The 17,448-nt window shown below is 37.3% G+C and overlaps 1 protein-coding gene across 1 annotated transcript in view; it reads right to left on the bottom strand.

Annotated features, from left to right (window-relative positions):
* MGAT4D (MGAT4 family member D) overlaps positions 1–17,448 on the bottom strand; it is a 144,426-nt gene that overhangs the window by 57,681 nt on the left and 69,297 nt on the right. Inside the window, exons 5-7 of the mRNA XM_007941222.1 lie at positions 15,993–16,039; positions 8,007–8,120; positions 3,294–3,369 (exon numbers count right to left, since the gene is read on the bottom strand). Of these exons, the coding sequence (XP_007939413.1) occupies positions 3,294–3,369; positions 8,007–8,120; positions 15,993–16,039 (237 nt within the window). The remainder of the gene's footprint in view (positions 1–3,293; positions 3,370–8,006; positions 8,121–15,992; positions 16,040–17,448) is intronic.

Here is a 17,448-nt window from a genome sequence, read left to right as displayed (position 1 = left end):
TCTTGCCTTATGGCCCTGGCTAGGACTTCCAGTACAGTGTTGAATAGGAGTGGTGATCTGTGGGTTCATTTATTTTCAATCTTTCACTTTTACCTTTTTTTTTTAAAGCATTTAAAGGTAGAATTTTTCTTGTACAATTTTAATTATTTCTAATAGAATTTGATATGTAGTATTTTCAACAACACTTCATAATTCAAAACAGCTGCAGCAGTATATTGACAGGGAACTTCTAGAAATGCAAGCTGTATTCAGAAGAGGACATGGGATGAGAAATATCATTGCTGATGTCAGAAAAATCTTGGCTGAAAGCAAAGAATATAGGAAAGATGTTTACTTGTGCTTCCTTGAGTATGCAAAAGCAATCATCTGTGTGGATTATAACATATGATTGATAATATTGAGAAGAATGGGAATTACAGAACATTTTATTGTCTCATCAGAAACCTGTACAGAGAACAAGGAGGCTGTCATTCAAACAGAACAAGGGGATACTGCATGCTTTAAAGTCTGGAAGGGAGTGTGTCAGAGTTGTATCCTTTCACTGTACTTATTCAGTCAGTATACTGAGCAAATAATCCGAGAAGCTGTACTATATGAAAAAAAACATGGCATCAGGATTTAAAGATGACTCGTTAACAACCTTTGACATGCAGACAGCACAAATTTGATTGCTGAAAGTGAAGATGATTTGAACCACTTACTGATGAAGTTAAAAGACTACAGTCTGCAGAATAGATTACACCTCAACATAAAGAAAACAAAAATCCTCACAACAGGACCAATAAACAGCATCATGATAAATGGAGAAAAGATTGAAGTTGTCAAAGATTTCATATTACTTGGTTCCACAATCAACACAGTCAGGACATCAGACAACATATTGCACTGGGAGAATCTGCTGCAAAAAGCCTCTTTAAAGTGCTGAAGGGCAAAGATGTCTTTGAAGACTAAGGTGCCTAACCCAAGCCATGGTATTTTCAACCACCTCATGTGCATGTGAAAGCTAGACAATGAACATGGAAGACTGAAGAAAAGCTGATGCTTTTGAGTTGTGGTGCTGCTAAAGAACACTGAAAGTACCATGGAGTACCAGAAGAACTAACAAGTATGTCCTGGAAGAAGTGTGGCTGGAATACTCCTTGGAAGTGAAAATGGCCGGACTTCATTGTACCTACTTTGGTCATGTTGTCAGCAGGGACCACTCCCTGGAGAAGGATATTATACTTGGTGAAGTGGAGGGTGAACAAAAAAGGGGAAGGCCCTCAAGGAGATGGAGTGATACAATGGCTGCAACTATAGGCTCAGGTATAGCAAGGATTGTGAGGCTGGCGCAGGGCTGGGAAGTGTTTTGTTCTGTTGTACACAGGGTCACTATGAGTTGGAAATGACTCAACAGCACCTATCAATAGCAACAACATTCTCAATGTCATTAATTTTTCAATAGTTGGTAATTTCATTTTATTTTTTCCTTTCATTCAATAAGTAGCTCTGGTGGTACAGTGGTTAAAGCATTGGGCTGCTAACCAAAAGGTCAGTGGTTTGAAACCAGCCTCTCCATTGGAGAAAGATGAGGAAGACTGGTTCCATAAGGATTTACAGACTTGAAATCCTATGGAGCAGTTCTAATCTGTGCTATGTTGTTGTTGTTGTTAAGTGCCGTCGAGTCGTTTCCGACTCATAGCGACCCCATGCACAGCAGAACGAAACATTGCCCTATCCCGCGCCAGCCCCACAATCCCTGCTATACTTGAGCTCATCATTGCAGCCACCGTATCAATCCATCTCGTTGAAGGCCTCCCCCTCTTTCGTCGACCCTCTACCCTACCAAGCATGACATCCTTCTCCAGGGAATGGTCCCTCCTTACAACATGACCAAAATAGGTGAGATGAAGTCTCTGTGCTATAGGAAGTAATCTGTGCTATAGGATTACTATAAGTTGGAATCGACTCCATAGCAGTGTTTTTTTTTTTTTTTCCCTTTGTTCAATAAATTGTTGCATAAGTATTTTAAAATTTTCTTGTGGTAGATGGGTATTTTAATATCCTGTTTAGTAAGTTAAAACATGTTACATCCAGGCTTAAAATCCTTCAGTGGTATCTCCAGCACTTTGTTTATGATCAAAGCTACTCACTTTCGTCCAGAAAGTATGACCTTTGTCTTTCTCTCCAAATTCATTGCCTGCTTTTCCGCCTCTTGTGTACGTTCCTTCTGTTACACTGGCCTTGAGTTTCTATAAGTTCCTAGATGTTCTTTATTGGTATGAATCCTTTGCACTTGCTCTCTCATCATCCAATTCTTCTCTTTCTCATTCCATAAATCTCAGTTTATATGCCACCTCCTCATAAAGGTCTTCTTTCTAGAGTAGGTCATTCTGTTATTCTCTATCATAGAAACTGTATTAGTTTCTGATTTCTGCTATAACAAATTACCACAGAATCCATGACTTAAAACAGCATAGATTTATTCTCAAACTGTTCTGCAGGTTAGAAGTCTAGAATAGTTTCACTGGGCAAAATCAAGGTTAGTAAAGTTGTGTTCCCTTTGGAGGCTCTAGGGGAGAATCTATTTCATTGCCTTTTCCAGTTTCTAGAGGCTGTCTGTATTCCCTGGCTCATTGCTCCTTCTTCCATCTTCAAAGCCAGCAGGGTAATATCTTCAAATCTCTGTCTTCTTTCATTATCACACTATCTTTTCTGTATACCTTGACCTACTAGGCTCTCCCAATGATTACATTGTGTCTCCCTAGAAAATCCATGATAATACTCCCAACTCAAGATCCTTAATTTATTCACATCTGCAAAGTCCCTTTTGCCAGATAAGGTAACATTCACAGGTTCTGAATATTAGGATATGGACATCTTGGGGGATGGGGACATTATACAGCATCTTGTGTATTTTCTTTGTAGCATTAATACCAATCTATTAATATTTCATTAATTTTTATTACTGTCCCCTGTATTAGAATGTAAACTTACAAAAAGAGAAAAAAAGATGTCTTGTTTTTTTCTGCACTATTACTCTAGGCTTTAACACAGTAGCACAATGTTTAGCATAAAGTAAGTTGTCTAATAGACTTGTGGGCAGAGAAATGTAGGCAGTACAATTCCCATTTTTTTCTAATTTGAGATTTTCTTTGGTATTAATATATACTCAATTTTAAGCTTACTTTGGCATTTTAATATAATGAATATTTTTCTGTTCTGAGTACAAAGTAAGGTAGAGAAATAACATAATGAAGGGAGAAAGGAAGAGAGAATTCCTTTAGTTTAAATTAAATGTACTAAGGTCTTACCTGTAAATAATATATGGCCTTAGGTTTGGCATAGAGCATCAAAAAACAAAAATCCAATGCTTGTTTGACTTCCCAACTAAAGATAAGCAATAAAATCTGTTAAAACTTTTGTCATTTAATTTCTTATTTATAAACAAACTTCAGTAATTAAAAACTTGAACTTTTTCTTACAGTTTACCAACATAAAGCACTATCTACATTAAATAAAACAGAATATGTTTATATCAGAGCTCCCACTGAAATATTATCCTAAAACAATTTCCCCATCTTTATTCAATGGATAGAGTCTGCCATTGCTAAAGAAAGATATACATAATCTATTTTATAGGTAGGTTAGCTAAATTTCAGTCTATATTATAAATTTAATATTCTTTCTGACTTCAGACCTTATTCAAAGGAAAGTGTAAAGAAACTTTATTATAATTCAATACTAAGCTAGATTCTAGGCCACGTCCTGAGGATACCAGGAGTAATCAATACATAATGCTGTCCTTGCCCACCTAAGTCTCATGGTCTAGAATGTAAAGACAGAAAAATAATAAAATTAGAACAGTTAGCTATTAACAGTAATGATGCCTTATAATAAGCTGGGAAGGGGAGCAGGAGTTAGGGCACTCTGTGAAAGGCCTGACACATGTGAAAGAGCCTGCCACTTTACTTTTAGGGCGCAGAGAGCTGATCAAAAAAGCCAGGGGATGATGATGATGGCAAAGCTGGCAAAGACCAGATCAGGAAAGGTCTTTTATGACATGTGGGAAACTGTGAATTTGACCTCTTATGAAAAAAGATTCTTCTGGCTACATTATGGAGAGGAGGAGGAGGGACTAGGCTAGGGCTGTCAGTCCTACACCATCCTTCAGATTAGAATTAGGGAGAATAAGTAGATCTGTAATGAAGAAGCACTGAACTAAGTCCAAGAGAGTGGAGTGATCATGGGACATCCCAGTTAACTGGCCCAATAACATGTTCACTTCTGTTCTACCTCCTGCTTTGTTGGGCAGTGTCTGAGGTCTTAAACACTTGTGAGCAGACACCCAAAACAGAACACTTGGTCTCTTTTTGCCTGGAACAAGAGAGGAAGAAGGAGAGTAAGGATTAAGAAGAGGATTTGGAATTTGTGTCTAATTGCTTCCTTGAACAACTATCTCCTTTGTCATGAGACTAGAACTGGATGGTGCCCAGCTATCACCACTGAACATTCTGATCAAAGATTCTATAGAAGAATCCTGATCAAAAGAGGGAGAAATGCAGAAGAGAACTTAAAATTCTTGTGGACTCCAGACTTCCTGGAGCCTTGAAAGTTGGATAAGCCTCAGAAACTATTGAGAAAATCCTTAAACCTGAAACCAAAAATATTCCCTGAAGTCTTCTTAAAACCAAAACGTAGTTTAGCTTAACTATTAAAAAAAATGTCTTCCTTGAACATTATGCTCTTTTAAGAACTATCTATATGGGATCAGATTGATACAACAATTCATAAGATTCTATAGGAACCTTAGGGGACAATGAGTTTGTATTAATGGGGATGGAATAATTCAAAAGAAGAAGGTGAAAATGGTTGCACAACTCGAAGAATGTAATCAATGTCACTAAATGGTCCATGTAGAAATTGGTGTATGCTTTGCTACGCATATTCTCAACAACAACAAAACAACTCTATGGGCAGTTCTACTTTGTCAGATGAGGTCATTTTGAGTCCGAATCAACTAAATGGCAACCAACAACAATAATAATCCCAAATACACGACCTCCTCCACCCCTTTCAAAAAAAAAAAAAAAAGAATTAACTATATACACATATAAAGGGCTGAAAGAAAAAACAGAGTCTTGGATGATTCACAGCTTTATGACTCAAAAGAACTGGGTATCAAGTGGGGTCATTAATTAAAAACTAAACAAAACTCCTTTAGGATATTTCTAGATTCTAGCATACCATTCATTCATAATTTAAAAAAAAAAAAATCTAGTAGAGATTGTGGTGGTTAAGTTTGTGTGTCAACTTGGTTGGGCCTGGTTGAGTGTCTGGGCAGCTGGTGATAGTTATTCCCCATGATGAGACTGGCAATCAACTCCATGGTGGGACTGATCTACCACAAGAAGCTGAGTAGCTGCTTTGGGTAAGTGGTCTGCTTTCCGTATATAAGAAGCAGCTTTGGGAATGGTCTCTAGCTTATGGAACGCTTGGACCCTGCATGTAGCCGTGCCATTGTTCAGCAGCCTGCTATGCTCTGCCAAACTTGGGACTTACAATGGACTTAAATTAATGGCCTGCCGTGTGGTCTGGTAACAATGGGACTGTGCCATTTTTATTTGTCAACCTTGGGCTTCTCAGCCTCAGCAGCCAGCAGCTGTCTGAGTGAAGAAATGCCTCTAGCTTCAGTGGGCCGGGAACTGGAGGCAGAGCTGAAGCCCAGGGTTGAGGGGCTTTCACCCAGCCCATAGAGCCTGGTACTTTGAACTTGGACTTAAAGCCTCCAAACTGTAAGAGAATAAACTCCTGTTGTTCAAGTCATCCCATTTGTGGTATATACAGACTATAAAGGCAAATACTATTGCATACATAATACTGCATTATCAGTAACAGCAAACAGTGATATATATACAAGTGGATACACAGATAGACAGGCAAGAAGATCAGGTACGGATAGGCAAATGGGAATATACCCACACCCATGCATAGGTCTGGCAGATGATATTTCTACATATAAATTTGTATGTGCTATGAAAATGTCCAGGGAGCTCTGGTAGCATAGTGGCTAAGACACTTGCCTGCTAACCAGACGGCTGGCGGTTCAAACCCACCAGCCACTCCTCGGAAGGAAGGTTGGGCAATCCTACTTCCGTAGTGATACTGCCTCGGAAACCCAAGGAGGGGTCGCTATGAGTCGGGGCCGACTTGACGGCACATAACAACAACAACATGAAAATGTCCATATACAGTTTAAACTTAATAGGAGGCAAAGCTACGATAACTTCTTAGCACAGTTAAGCACCTTCGGGAAGTCAGTCACTGAACCTATGGGCTGGGGACCATGGTTGTGGGGGACATCAAACTCAATTGTCACAATATAGTACACAAAAATATTGTTCTACATCTCACTTCAATGAGTAGTGACTCAGATATTAAAAGCTTGTGAGTGGCTATCTAAGTGGCAACAATTGGTCTCTCCTCTTCCAGAGCAAAGAAGACTGAAGAAAATCAAAGATGCACAGAAACAATTAGTTCAAAGGAATAACGAGAACCTCAGCCTATATGACCCTGAGACCAGAAGAGCTACGTAGTGTCTGGCTACCAATACCAACCACTCAGAAAGGGATCAGAATTGAAGATCCTGGATAGAGTGGGAGAAAAATGTGGAACAATACTCACTATCTTAAAAAAGGCCACGCTTATTGGTGTGACAGAGACTGGTGAAATCCCTGAGACCATGGCCCCGACTTACCCTTCAGGTCCGGAATTGAACTCACTCTCAGGGATAGACTGTCAGCCAAAAAATAGACAGGGCTATGAACTGAACACCGACACTAGGGAGATGCACTCCTCAGAACAATCAATCATGTGAGATCAGAAGGGCAGAATTTATATAGGTAGAAATGTAGGGAGGCAGGAATGCATAGGCAAGAAGGACATAAGAAAACTGTAACTATAGGGAGGAAGTGGGAGGAGAGCTGTTATACTGCAGGGAATGTAACCAGTGTCACAAAACAAAATGCATATGAATTGTTGAATGTAAAATGAATCTGCTTTGTAAAATTTCATCTAAATCACAAGAAAAAGTTAAAAAAAAAAAAAGCTAATAGGTTTTTTTGGTAAGACCTTTTTTTTTGATTCTGGCTTGTCTTTCTCATGGTATTTTGAGGAACCAAATGACTACATTCTCCATAAATCTACATTCACAACCAACAATAATTCTTTGTACGTTGTTGTTGTTGTTATGTGCCCTCGAGCCAGCCCTGACTCATAGCGACCCCTCTTTGGGTTTCTGAGGCAGTATCACTAAGGAAGTAGATTGCCCCATCTTCCTTCCGAGGAGTGGCTGGTGGGTTTGAACCGCCAGCCTTCTGGTTAGCAGTCAAGTGCCTTAGGCACTATGCTACCAGAGCTCCCGTGTGCGTGAGATAGAGGTTTTAATTCTTCAGAGTTCTTTCATAAATACTGTCATATTTTATTCTTAGAAGGACTTTTCCAAATATGAAATGTAGATATTATTATACACACTGGAAAGTTGGGGAAGCTGAGGGAAGGGAAAAAAAAAAAAAAAAAGGCTACGTTACCTGCTTACGATGACCAGCAAACTGAAAAGCTGGGACCATACCACAGGTGTGACGACTTATACTCCAGGCTCTTGTTGGTTTTTCCTGCGTTATGCCTTTGCTAACTGTTGTCTGTCTAATGTGAATACAGATCATCAGCGGTGTGCTGGTCAATGTTTGTAACAGCAGGCTCTCTGGGGTAGGGGGGAAGCCTTGATTTGTAACATTTGCCCTTTTCCATGGTGCAAATCCTCCTACCATCACCAATTTCATGTTATGAACTTGATGTTACTAAACACAGAGTTGAGAAGCCATGCACACAATCAGCTTTTATAAGCCAGCAGGAGCTGGCTTTCAACACACTATTGTATTTGAAATAGCATCTATTACTTCCTGATTTCAATTATTTCCTCAAATGTCGTTTGTTATTTAAGGATATTATTTTTTAATATGTCATACCTCTTGTGATTTTGTGATTCCTCAGTTGACTGCTTGTCATTTAACATGTTAGGATAAAAAAAGGTTGGTATTGAAATGACCTCCAAGGATCCAGACATCACTTGCCTTTTGAATCTATAAAAAGAAGTAAATGGAGGCTTGTAATTATATTTGATTTACCAAAGCAATAGAAATGCTTTAAAAGCATTTCCCTACCCATGTCCATAAAATATTTTGATTTGAATTATTTTACATGCTGATACATACTTTTAGCATCATAAACCTAATACTTTTTAGCCAAATTATTTTTCTAAATTAAAGACAGGTATTTAAAAACATTAAAATCTAATATGTTAATTAATTCCCTCTTACAACCCAAAAAACCCATTGCCCTCAAGTCAGATCCTCAAGTTCATAATCAGATATGCACTTTGACAGATCCAAGATAATAGAGTTAATGGGTTATGATGACATGGTAACTGTAAGAGAACAAGAACATTAGGCATTTTTAAATGCATACTTTGAGTTTAATGTTGTTGTTGTTATGTGCTATCGAGTTGGACCCAACTCATAGCGACCCCTCCTTGGGTTTCCGAGGCAGTATCACTATGGAAGTAGATTGCCCAACCTTCATTCCGAGGACTGGCTGGTGGGTTTGAACCGCCAGCCTTCTGATTAGCAGTCAAGTGCCTTAGGCACTAAGCTACCAGAGCTCATTTGAGTTTAGTAAGGTCCCCTAAATAGCAATGGAACTCCTGAAAGTGGACTACCTCAGCAGGTAAGGACAGTTTGAACACTGACCACAGTCACTGGAGAACTTTATTTTTAAAAATTATTATTAAAAAAAAAATTATTCTTTATAGGCCAACAAGCCATCATTACAATACATAAAATACTGTTCACAAAGGCTGTAATATAAATCTGTACCACCATGTTTCATGATGGAAGACTGGGTAGAGCATTTTAAATGGCCTTCCTTTAGAAACAAATTACTTTAAATGGGATTTAAACTTAGTCATTACATAATTTATTCAAATGTTAAAGTCTCAAAGAAATATTTGCTTTATCCTATTAGGTGAAAATGGGAGCTCTGGTGGCGTAGTGCCTAAGGCACTTGACTGCTAACCAGAAGGCTGGCAGTTCAGCCACTCCTCGGAAGGAAGGTTGGGCAATCTACTTCTGTAGTGATACTGCCTCGGAAACCCAAGGAGGAGTTGCTATGACTTGGATCCAACTCGACGATAATGGGTTTATTAAGTAAAAAAGCAGGATGTAATAGTTAAATATGCACTATCTCAATTATGTGCAAAACAGAGTATGCATGATTCCAATATGCACATTTAAGTTTTAGTCACCATGGTAAATTCCCTGTGATTAATTACATAAAGTACAAACTTCACTGCTAGCTCTTCAGTCCATAAATCAATACATAAGTAACAGATGCACATCATGAACAGGGACTAATCACTTCTTGCAATGCCTGCAGGTGATTGCTTACTGTGTGTCGGTTATTCTGTTTACTCACACATAATAAAGTGTGTAGTTGTGTTGCCTTCTCGTCTCCCAGTGATAAACATTCCCCACCACGTTTTAAAAAAATGGATAAGCAAAAGAAGGATAAAACAACAGACGAAAGTGATAATGCTGGAACTGAAATCGGATGTGCTTAGAAGGTAGTTGGCCATGGGATTGTTGACACTGCTGCTGTTCAAGAGGCTCTAGGTGTGCACAACAGATGCTTAGTAAAAGGGGCTTAGTGTAAATGAGGAAAGAGGTTCTGACAAAAAGGATGTCCCACAGAAGTGACACTGGCAAAAAATCATATCTAAGGAACTCTCAGAGATATCTCATAATATTGAAAGTGCAAAGGAAAAAATGTTGGAAGGTTATCCAAACTAAGGAGCTATGGTGGCATAGTTTTAAAGAATTCAGCCGTTAACCAAAAGGTCAGCAGTTTGAACTCGCCAGATGCTCCATGGGAGAAAGATGAAGTATTTTGCTTCCATAAACATTTACAGCTTCAGAAACTCTATGGGGCAGATACACTTTGAGTGTAGACCATGAGAGGAGTTGGACTCAACTCGATGGTAGTAGGTTTGGTTTGGGTTTTTGATCCAAATATATGAAAGAGCATGACAATGTGCCAAGACATAAAAAGATGCTCCACGTATTTTAAGTTATAAGAAGAAGGCATGCAGTGTTCAAGCTATTCTACATAAATTAAAAAATAAAATACTTTAATAATTCTCAATATTTCTAATGTTTTCAATTATAGTGTATAAAATGATATTAACTTTACCATGTTTTTCATTTGCCTATATATTTGTAGCCAAAAGTAAGAGAGTGTTTAATGTATGAACAAAATATTTAGAATTTTCTCATTAATTATTAATATCTCTTTGTATGGCTTCAGCTTGCACGGTCATTTTTATGGCCTCACACTACTGTGAAAATTGAGGACTGCCTGTATATGTGTACACATACACACACACACACATACACAGAGAAAGAGAAGAGAGATGCATGTTCTTTATGGCTGCACATCATTGAAATGTGGACAATTGTATTCTTTTCATCTGCTTTTTAAATGGTTTCCAAATGTTTGATAATGAGTATGTATTGTGAGCAGGGGGCACGGGGATCATACTTAATTAGAAACAATGTAGGTTTTAGACTCAGAAAAGTCTGTACCAAACTTTGAGCAAGTCATTTAATTTCTGGCCTTCAATTTCCTCATCTGTAAAAAAACCTGGAATAATAATACATACCTTGGAAGGAAAGAATTGTTCAAAACATCCGTACAAATTCTTCCTAGCCTCCATGAATTAGTAGAAGATTTCCTATTTATGTATTTATTTATTTATTTTTATTTTGGTGGAAGTGTAAATGTTGTTGTTGTTATGTGCCTTCAAGTTGGACCTGACTCATAGCAACTCCTCTTTGGGTTTCTGAGGCGGTACCAGTACGGAAGTACATTGCCCAACCTTCCTTCCGAGGAGTGGTTGGTGGGTTTGAACCGCCAGCCTTCTGGTTAGCAGTCAAGTGCCTTAGGCACTACGCTACCAAATAGAAGGGGGGAAAAAAAATACCAAACTCACTGCCTTTGAGTCAATTGGACTCATAGCAACCCCTCCTTGAGTTTCCGAGGCAGTATCACTACAGAAGTAGATTCCCCAATCTTCCTTCTGAGGAGTGGCTGGTGGTTCCTTCTGGTTAGCAGTCAAATGCCTTAGGCACTACACCACCAGAGCTCCCAAATAGAAGGGAGGAGGTGAAAATCTTACTGGTTGACCTCTGATTTTAAGGTTTATCAAATAATTTTTTTTTTTTTTTTACAAAAACCAATTCTAATATGTTTCTTACAGAGTAGAAAATATGTAAATTTAAAAAAAATAAAATAAAAGAATAGTGGGTTTTGTTTGTTTGCTCTGGGGTAAAAGTTAGTAATGGAATGTTTACATTTTTAAAAGTCATACTGCAAAAGTGGTAAGACTATATAGCTCTTTAGAATAGCAGATACAAGTGACAATACATCAAGTTGCAGTGTATACAATCATTAAAAAGTATGGGTTACAGAAGTTAATAAGTAAATTTTGTCTTCTAGACAAGTTCATACAAAGTCCAAAATTACCAGTGGTCAAATTATAAGTAATCTCTACCTTCATGGTATAGTTCCCCATTACTGAAGGAGAGAAAGATTCCAGTCTCCACCCTATTCACTTTGGTTAAGGAAGACCCTTGGAATCCTGTATTGACACCTGCCATATATGTAGCAACTCTTGAAAAACTTTTCTAGCTTGTTGGGTTACTGTTACTGACTGGAGAAAATAATATACTGCAGGTTGCTGCCATTATAAATGAATACTTTTACTTTATAGTTATATAGGAAACCTTACAGCTATTAGATTTATATAAACCAAAAAAACCAAACTCACTGACGTCTAGTCAATTTGACTCATAGTGACTCCTCCTTGGGTTTCCAAGGCAGTATCACTACAGAAGTAGATTGCCCAATCTTCCTTCTGAGGAGTGGCTGGTGGGTTTGAACCACCAGCCTTCTGGTTAGCAGTCAAATGCCTTAGGCACTACACCACCAGAGCAAATACAAAAATCACAAAGCCAATTCCTATGAGGCAGAAGTCAAATATTCCAGATTTCCACATCCTCCAAACTGCCATACTACTCCATCTCTGACACTGGCCACTTTCCCTCTCCTCAGCCCTCTTCCCTCCCATTTGGGTTTAGAAATTCACTGCAATGTCTCACAAAACCCACAAACTGTACATATAGTTCAATAGTTTATTAGGGAAACAGTGGTTACCTCATTTGCATGGTTTATTGACCAATCACTGCAAAGTGCATACCAATCTCAGTGCAGGCTGCAGCCCAGGACCAGGCAAAAATTATCAATCATCCTTATTTCCTGCTTACCTATGAAATGCAACAAACCTTCTGGGGTAGAAAACTAGGGCAAAAGTAACTCAGGATTTAGTAGAAAAATCTCTCAAACTGTTTTTCCAAAGAACCAAGGAAAAAGGCCACATAAAGAAACTCGTTTCATATAACGTAATTTGGGTCTTTTAAAAATTGCAACGTATTCTCAAATTTAAGGCCAATCCAAATATAGCACAGTCTACCATTATCTCAAAGAGAAGACCTAGAAAAATGGTTTTTGGCAAAATTTATATATAAAAATTTAGATATGTAAATGAAAAAGTTATATGTTATGATGGTGAAAGTTATGTCAACTTGGTTGGGTCATGATTCTCAGTAGTTTGGCGGTTATGATATAGTCATCCACCATGATGAGATGTGATATAATGTAATCACTTCCTTGATGCAGTCTGCTAGGAGCAGCCAATCAGTTAAAAGGGAGTTTCCTCAGGGATATGACCTGTCTACAAAATATATGGACATTTTGGCAATGCTCTCTGGCTGTTTGCTCCGTCTGGATCCTACATCTGGCTCATCATCATCTGATCTCTGGTTCTTTGGACTTGAACCAGTGGCCGGTCATATTGCCTGCTGATTTGGGGATTATTGCCTTCATAGCTTGTGAGCCAGGAGCCTGCTGATCTTGGATTCATCAGCCTCTGCACCAAGAACCCTGCTATATTGCCTGCTGATCATGGGTTCATCAACCCTTGCAGTAAAATGAGTCAGGAGAAGTCTCCAGACTGACAGCTGACCCACAGACTTGAGCCATTTCCTTGAGATAAGTCTCTCTCTCTCTCTCTCTCTCTCTTTCTCTTTAAGCTTCTCTGATTTTGCTCACTAGAAAACCAAGGCTAAGACATATATCTACATTAATTTAGATACAATCACATACTTAAATTGAATATTCTATAACACATTAATTTTAAATTATTGGTATTTTACACTCTAACAAATAATAAAACAATATTATTCTAACTTGTTATCTGCACTGTTTACATCAATACCATTGTCACTGCTAGAATTACTTTGGAGTCACCTATTTTGCAGTGTACTTGCACCTGACCATTTTGTAAAACACAGCAATTTCTGACATCAGTGACATGTCTTTGAAAATTTTATAGCAAATTAGAAACATTCACATACATTTTTATTTTCATTTGTGATCAGCACAAGAAACCACATATTATGTATATTTTAAAGTGATCTTCAAAAGGCTTTTATTTATTAAATCACATGTCCAGGGATCATTTGTAAACATTTTCTTCTTTTTAACATACTCTGTTAAGACTCTTCTATAGGGATACTGAGAGAGCATAGATAGATACCATTCCAGGTTAAGGCATGGTAAGAAATCTTCTCCAAATAGTATCAATTAGCATAAAGCAACTCAGAGATATCCTGGAACATGAGAAGATTCTAAAGGTCTCAACATAAAGCAATTTTTCTGGGGAATCTTTTGGGGGAACAACTAGACTTACATATGGTGTTTTCTTTTATCAGGGCCAACTCCCCTCACTTTCTGTTTATCACCCACTATAAACCTCCACAGGAGCTCTGGTAGCATAGTGCCTAAGGCACTTGACTGCTAACCGGAAGGCTCGCGGTTCAAACCCACCGGCCACTCCTCGGAAGGAAGGTTGGGCAATCCTACTTCCATAGTGATACTGCCTCAGAAACCCAAGGAGGGGTTGCTATGAGTTGGGGTCGACTCGATGGCATATAACAACAACAACATAAACCTGCACAACTGTCCTCAAGTTCCTTTACCACTAATAAATCCCTCATTCTCAGCATATGATCTTATCTCCTTCACAGAGAAAAAAGAAACCCTTGAGGGAATTCATTCATTTTACTCTCCTTCCCTTAACAGATTAATTTTTCTTCTCTTTCACTGGTCTTTACATCTCTGTAATTGTGGTCCTGTTAAAAACTCCTTCTCTCTGTACCTTGCATCCAATTCCCTCTAGACCTTGCTCCATCAGCTTCTTCCCTCTTTACTAGAGCATACTAAAAATACTCAAGTTTGTCCCATCTTGAAACCTTCCTTAAGGAAGCTACTTTTTCCTTAAGTGTGATAGTTGAGATTGTCTGTCAACTTGGCTAGACTATGATTCTGAGTGGTTTAAGCAGTTGAGGTGTGATCGTTCCCAGGATGAGATATGATGTATATGCTCTGAGTAGCCAATCTGTTGAAAGGGAATTTCCTTAGGGGTGTGGCTTGCTTCCAATATATATATATATATATATATATATATGGAATGGATGTCCTGGGAAAATTTGGGAACCTTCTGGGTCCTATTGTGCTGCCTAAAACTGTTCTGTGAGCAAATAATCTACCATTTTGCCTAGTGATCTTGGATTCATCATCTGCTGGAGTCAACAGTCATTGTACTGCCTGCCAATCTTGAGCTCATCACCCCTGCAGTTACATGATTCTGAAAAAGCCCCCAGCTTGGCATTTGATCCAGGAACTTGGGACTTGCCAGCCTCTATAGCTGTGTCAGCCATTTTCCTAAGATAAATTTCTATCTCTCTCTTTATAAGCTTTACTAGTTCTGCTTCTCTAGAGAACCCAGTCTAACACACTAAGATAGCATGTTTTGACTTTTCTCTCAGTTAAGGTATTGAGATAGTAGTCTACAATTCTTTAAATTTTATTATGAAAACTACCAAACACACACAAAAGTCATACAACACACTCCAAATCACCTGGTTTCAACAACCATTCAGTTTTATGCCCCACTTGTTTAATCTATGTAGTCCAGTTTTTTTCCTAAAGTATTTTAAAACAAATCCCAGATATATTGTTTTACCCTTAAATGCTTCAGTGTATTGTAAAAGGACATTATTTAGATAACCACAATGTCATTATCACACCTTACAAAACTGAAAGCAATTATTCAATCATATTAAAAACAAATAACTAGACACAGTTGACATCCAGTTGATTCAGACTCATGGTAGTCCCGTATGTGTCAGAGTAGAGCTGTGCTCCATATAGGGTTTTCAATGGCTATGGTCCTTCAGAAGTAGATCACCAGGTCTTTTCTTCTCAGCACCTCAGTAGATTTAAACAGCGAACCTTTCAGTTAGTAGCTGAGTGCTTGGAAACCTGGGCCTGTTCAAATGTATCCACAGCATCTTGATAAATAATTGCATATTGTCTCATCAGTATGTGTTTGCATCTCACCTTTCCTGGGCTCCACTGAGCAGAGAGAGACTGTGAGCAGAAGTGGTGAATATTCAAACTTCATATAGTAAGGAACAGAAGAAAGTTTTAAATAATTTATTAGGCATCAATCAGACATAATGGGTTCCATGGAGGATAGATATTATAAAAATTATTATGAGAAAAATGATTTCTAATGCATAGATAGCCTGTGAATTTGGGGAAAATCTAAGCTACACATGATCATAACTTAGAAGGAACTGCAGACTCTTTTTGAAGAACTACAGGTTCTTTTTGCACAGCTACACTCATTGAAAAAATAATAATAGAATTGGACAAAAAAAATTAGGATTAGAAAATGAAAGAACAACTGATTAAGAAAATTATCAGATGGTACTTACTTCTTTTTAACCATGTTAACAACAGAATTTAAATATTCTTCATTACTCTAAAAATAAGAAAAAAATATTTTGCTGAAACTGAACATGCCTGGTAGTTTTACTAATACATTTTTGCTACATGTAAACCTAACTCACATAAGGAATGCCATTGTCTTAATAGTTTCTAGTGTTTTCATAACAGAATTTAAAATATCTATGTGTTAAAAAAACAATCTGAGTTGAATACAGTAAATATTTCATTCTTCTCCTTTTCTCAGGATATGAAGTATTACTATACATTATTTACATTTAAAAAATAAATGTAACAAACTATATGTATCTAAAAAAGTTTTACCTTAAAAGTATTTCTTGAGATGACTTATCTTAACTCTTTTTGAAAACATCTTTATTTTGTGAGGACTATATAATAAGATTACTTCAAAATTACATCACATTTTCCCAAATTACTCAGCTTGATTACCAAATCTTTTTCAATCAACAGACTTTGTGTAATTTACTGTTGATCAATGTGCTAGATTAGATGCAGACTCATTTGTAAAATAGCTTTTGACAATTTAGCCTCAGATTTTTTTTTTTTTTTTTTACATAACTGATGACATTTACAAGATGTGGTCTCAGGGCTTATATGTATTTCCAGTATAAAACTCTGAAAATATTTTGAGCCATGACAGTTTCACAATCAAATCTGAGTACTCTTAAAGGCAAATCTGACTGCATATAGTCAAGCTGTTTGTTTAAAAATACCAGTGCTGATATGGATAAATCTATTATTATACATAAATTTCTTGAGATAACCATAAATTGAATCACTAGCTGATGCACAGTGAAGCATGTTTTAAACACAGCACTAAAATTACACTTCTTATATACCCTATATTCCATTTTAAAATTTGTCCCCCAACATTTTCTTATTGATCCAAATGTTTTAGGCAAATATGTGTGTTTGCAGCAAAAATGTCACAATATAAATAGTAATGTGTAGCATAAGAGGTTTGACAGCATATTTTAGAGATTATGTGTATGCTTCTAATTTTAAGAAATTAAATTATGTAAGAATGATATTTAATGTTTTATTTTTATATTCCTATTAGTTCTATTGCTTATTTTTCTCTAATACATATTTATTATAGAAGGTTCAGATAGAGAAAAGAAAAAAGAAAGGAAAAACAAAGATCCCTTCAAATCCCAGCACCCTGAGATAAGCATATTTATATTTTGGAGATTTTCTCATTCTCCTTTTTAAAATTATATATATAAGTTCTTTCCTTCTTTCCTTCCTTCACTCTATCCTCCTCTCCCTTCCTCCCCTTCCTTCCATCTTATTTTAGTTAGATAATATTAGGTTAAAGGCAAGGCTTTGCAACTTTTTTCACTAAAAAAAAAAGACATCATTTTATATCAGTGAACATAGACAATTATTCTCCTTTCAAAGACTTCAGAATATTGTAATATATAT

The sequence above is a fragment of the Orycteropus afer genome, unplaced genomic scaffold (assembly GCF_000298275.1).
Source record: "Orycteropus afer afer isolate SDZICR_OR568_19922 unplaced genomic scaffold, OryAfe1.0 scaffold00076, whole genome shotgun sequence".
Classification (NCBI taxonomy): Eukaryota; Metazoa; Chordata; class Mammalia; order Tubulidentata; family Orycteropodidae; genus Orycteropus; species Orycteropus afer.
This window is presented reverse-complemented; position numbering and strand designations above follow the sequence as displayed.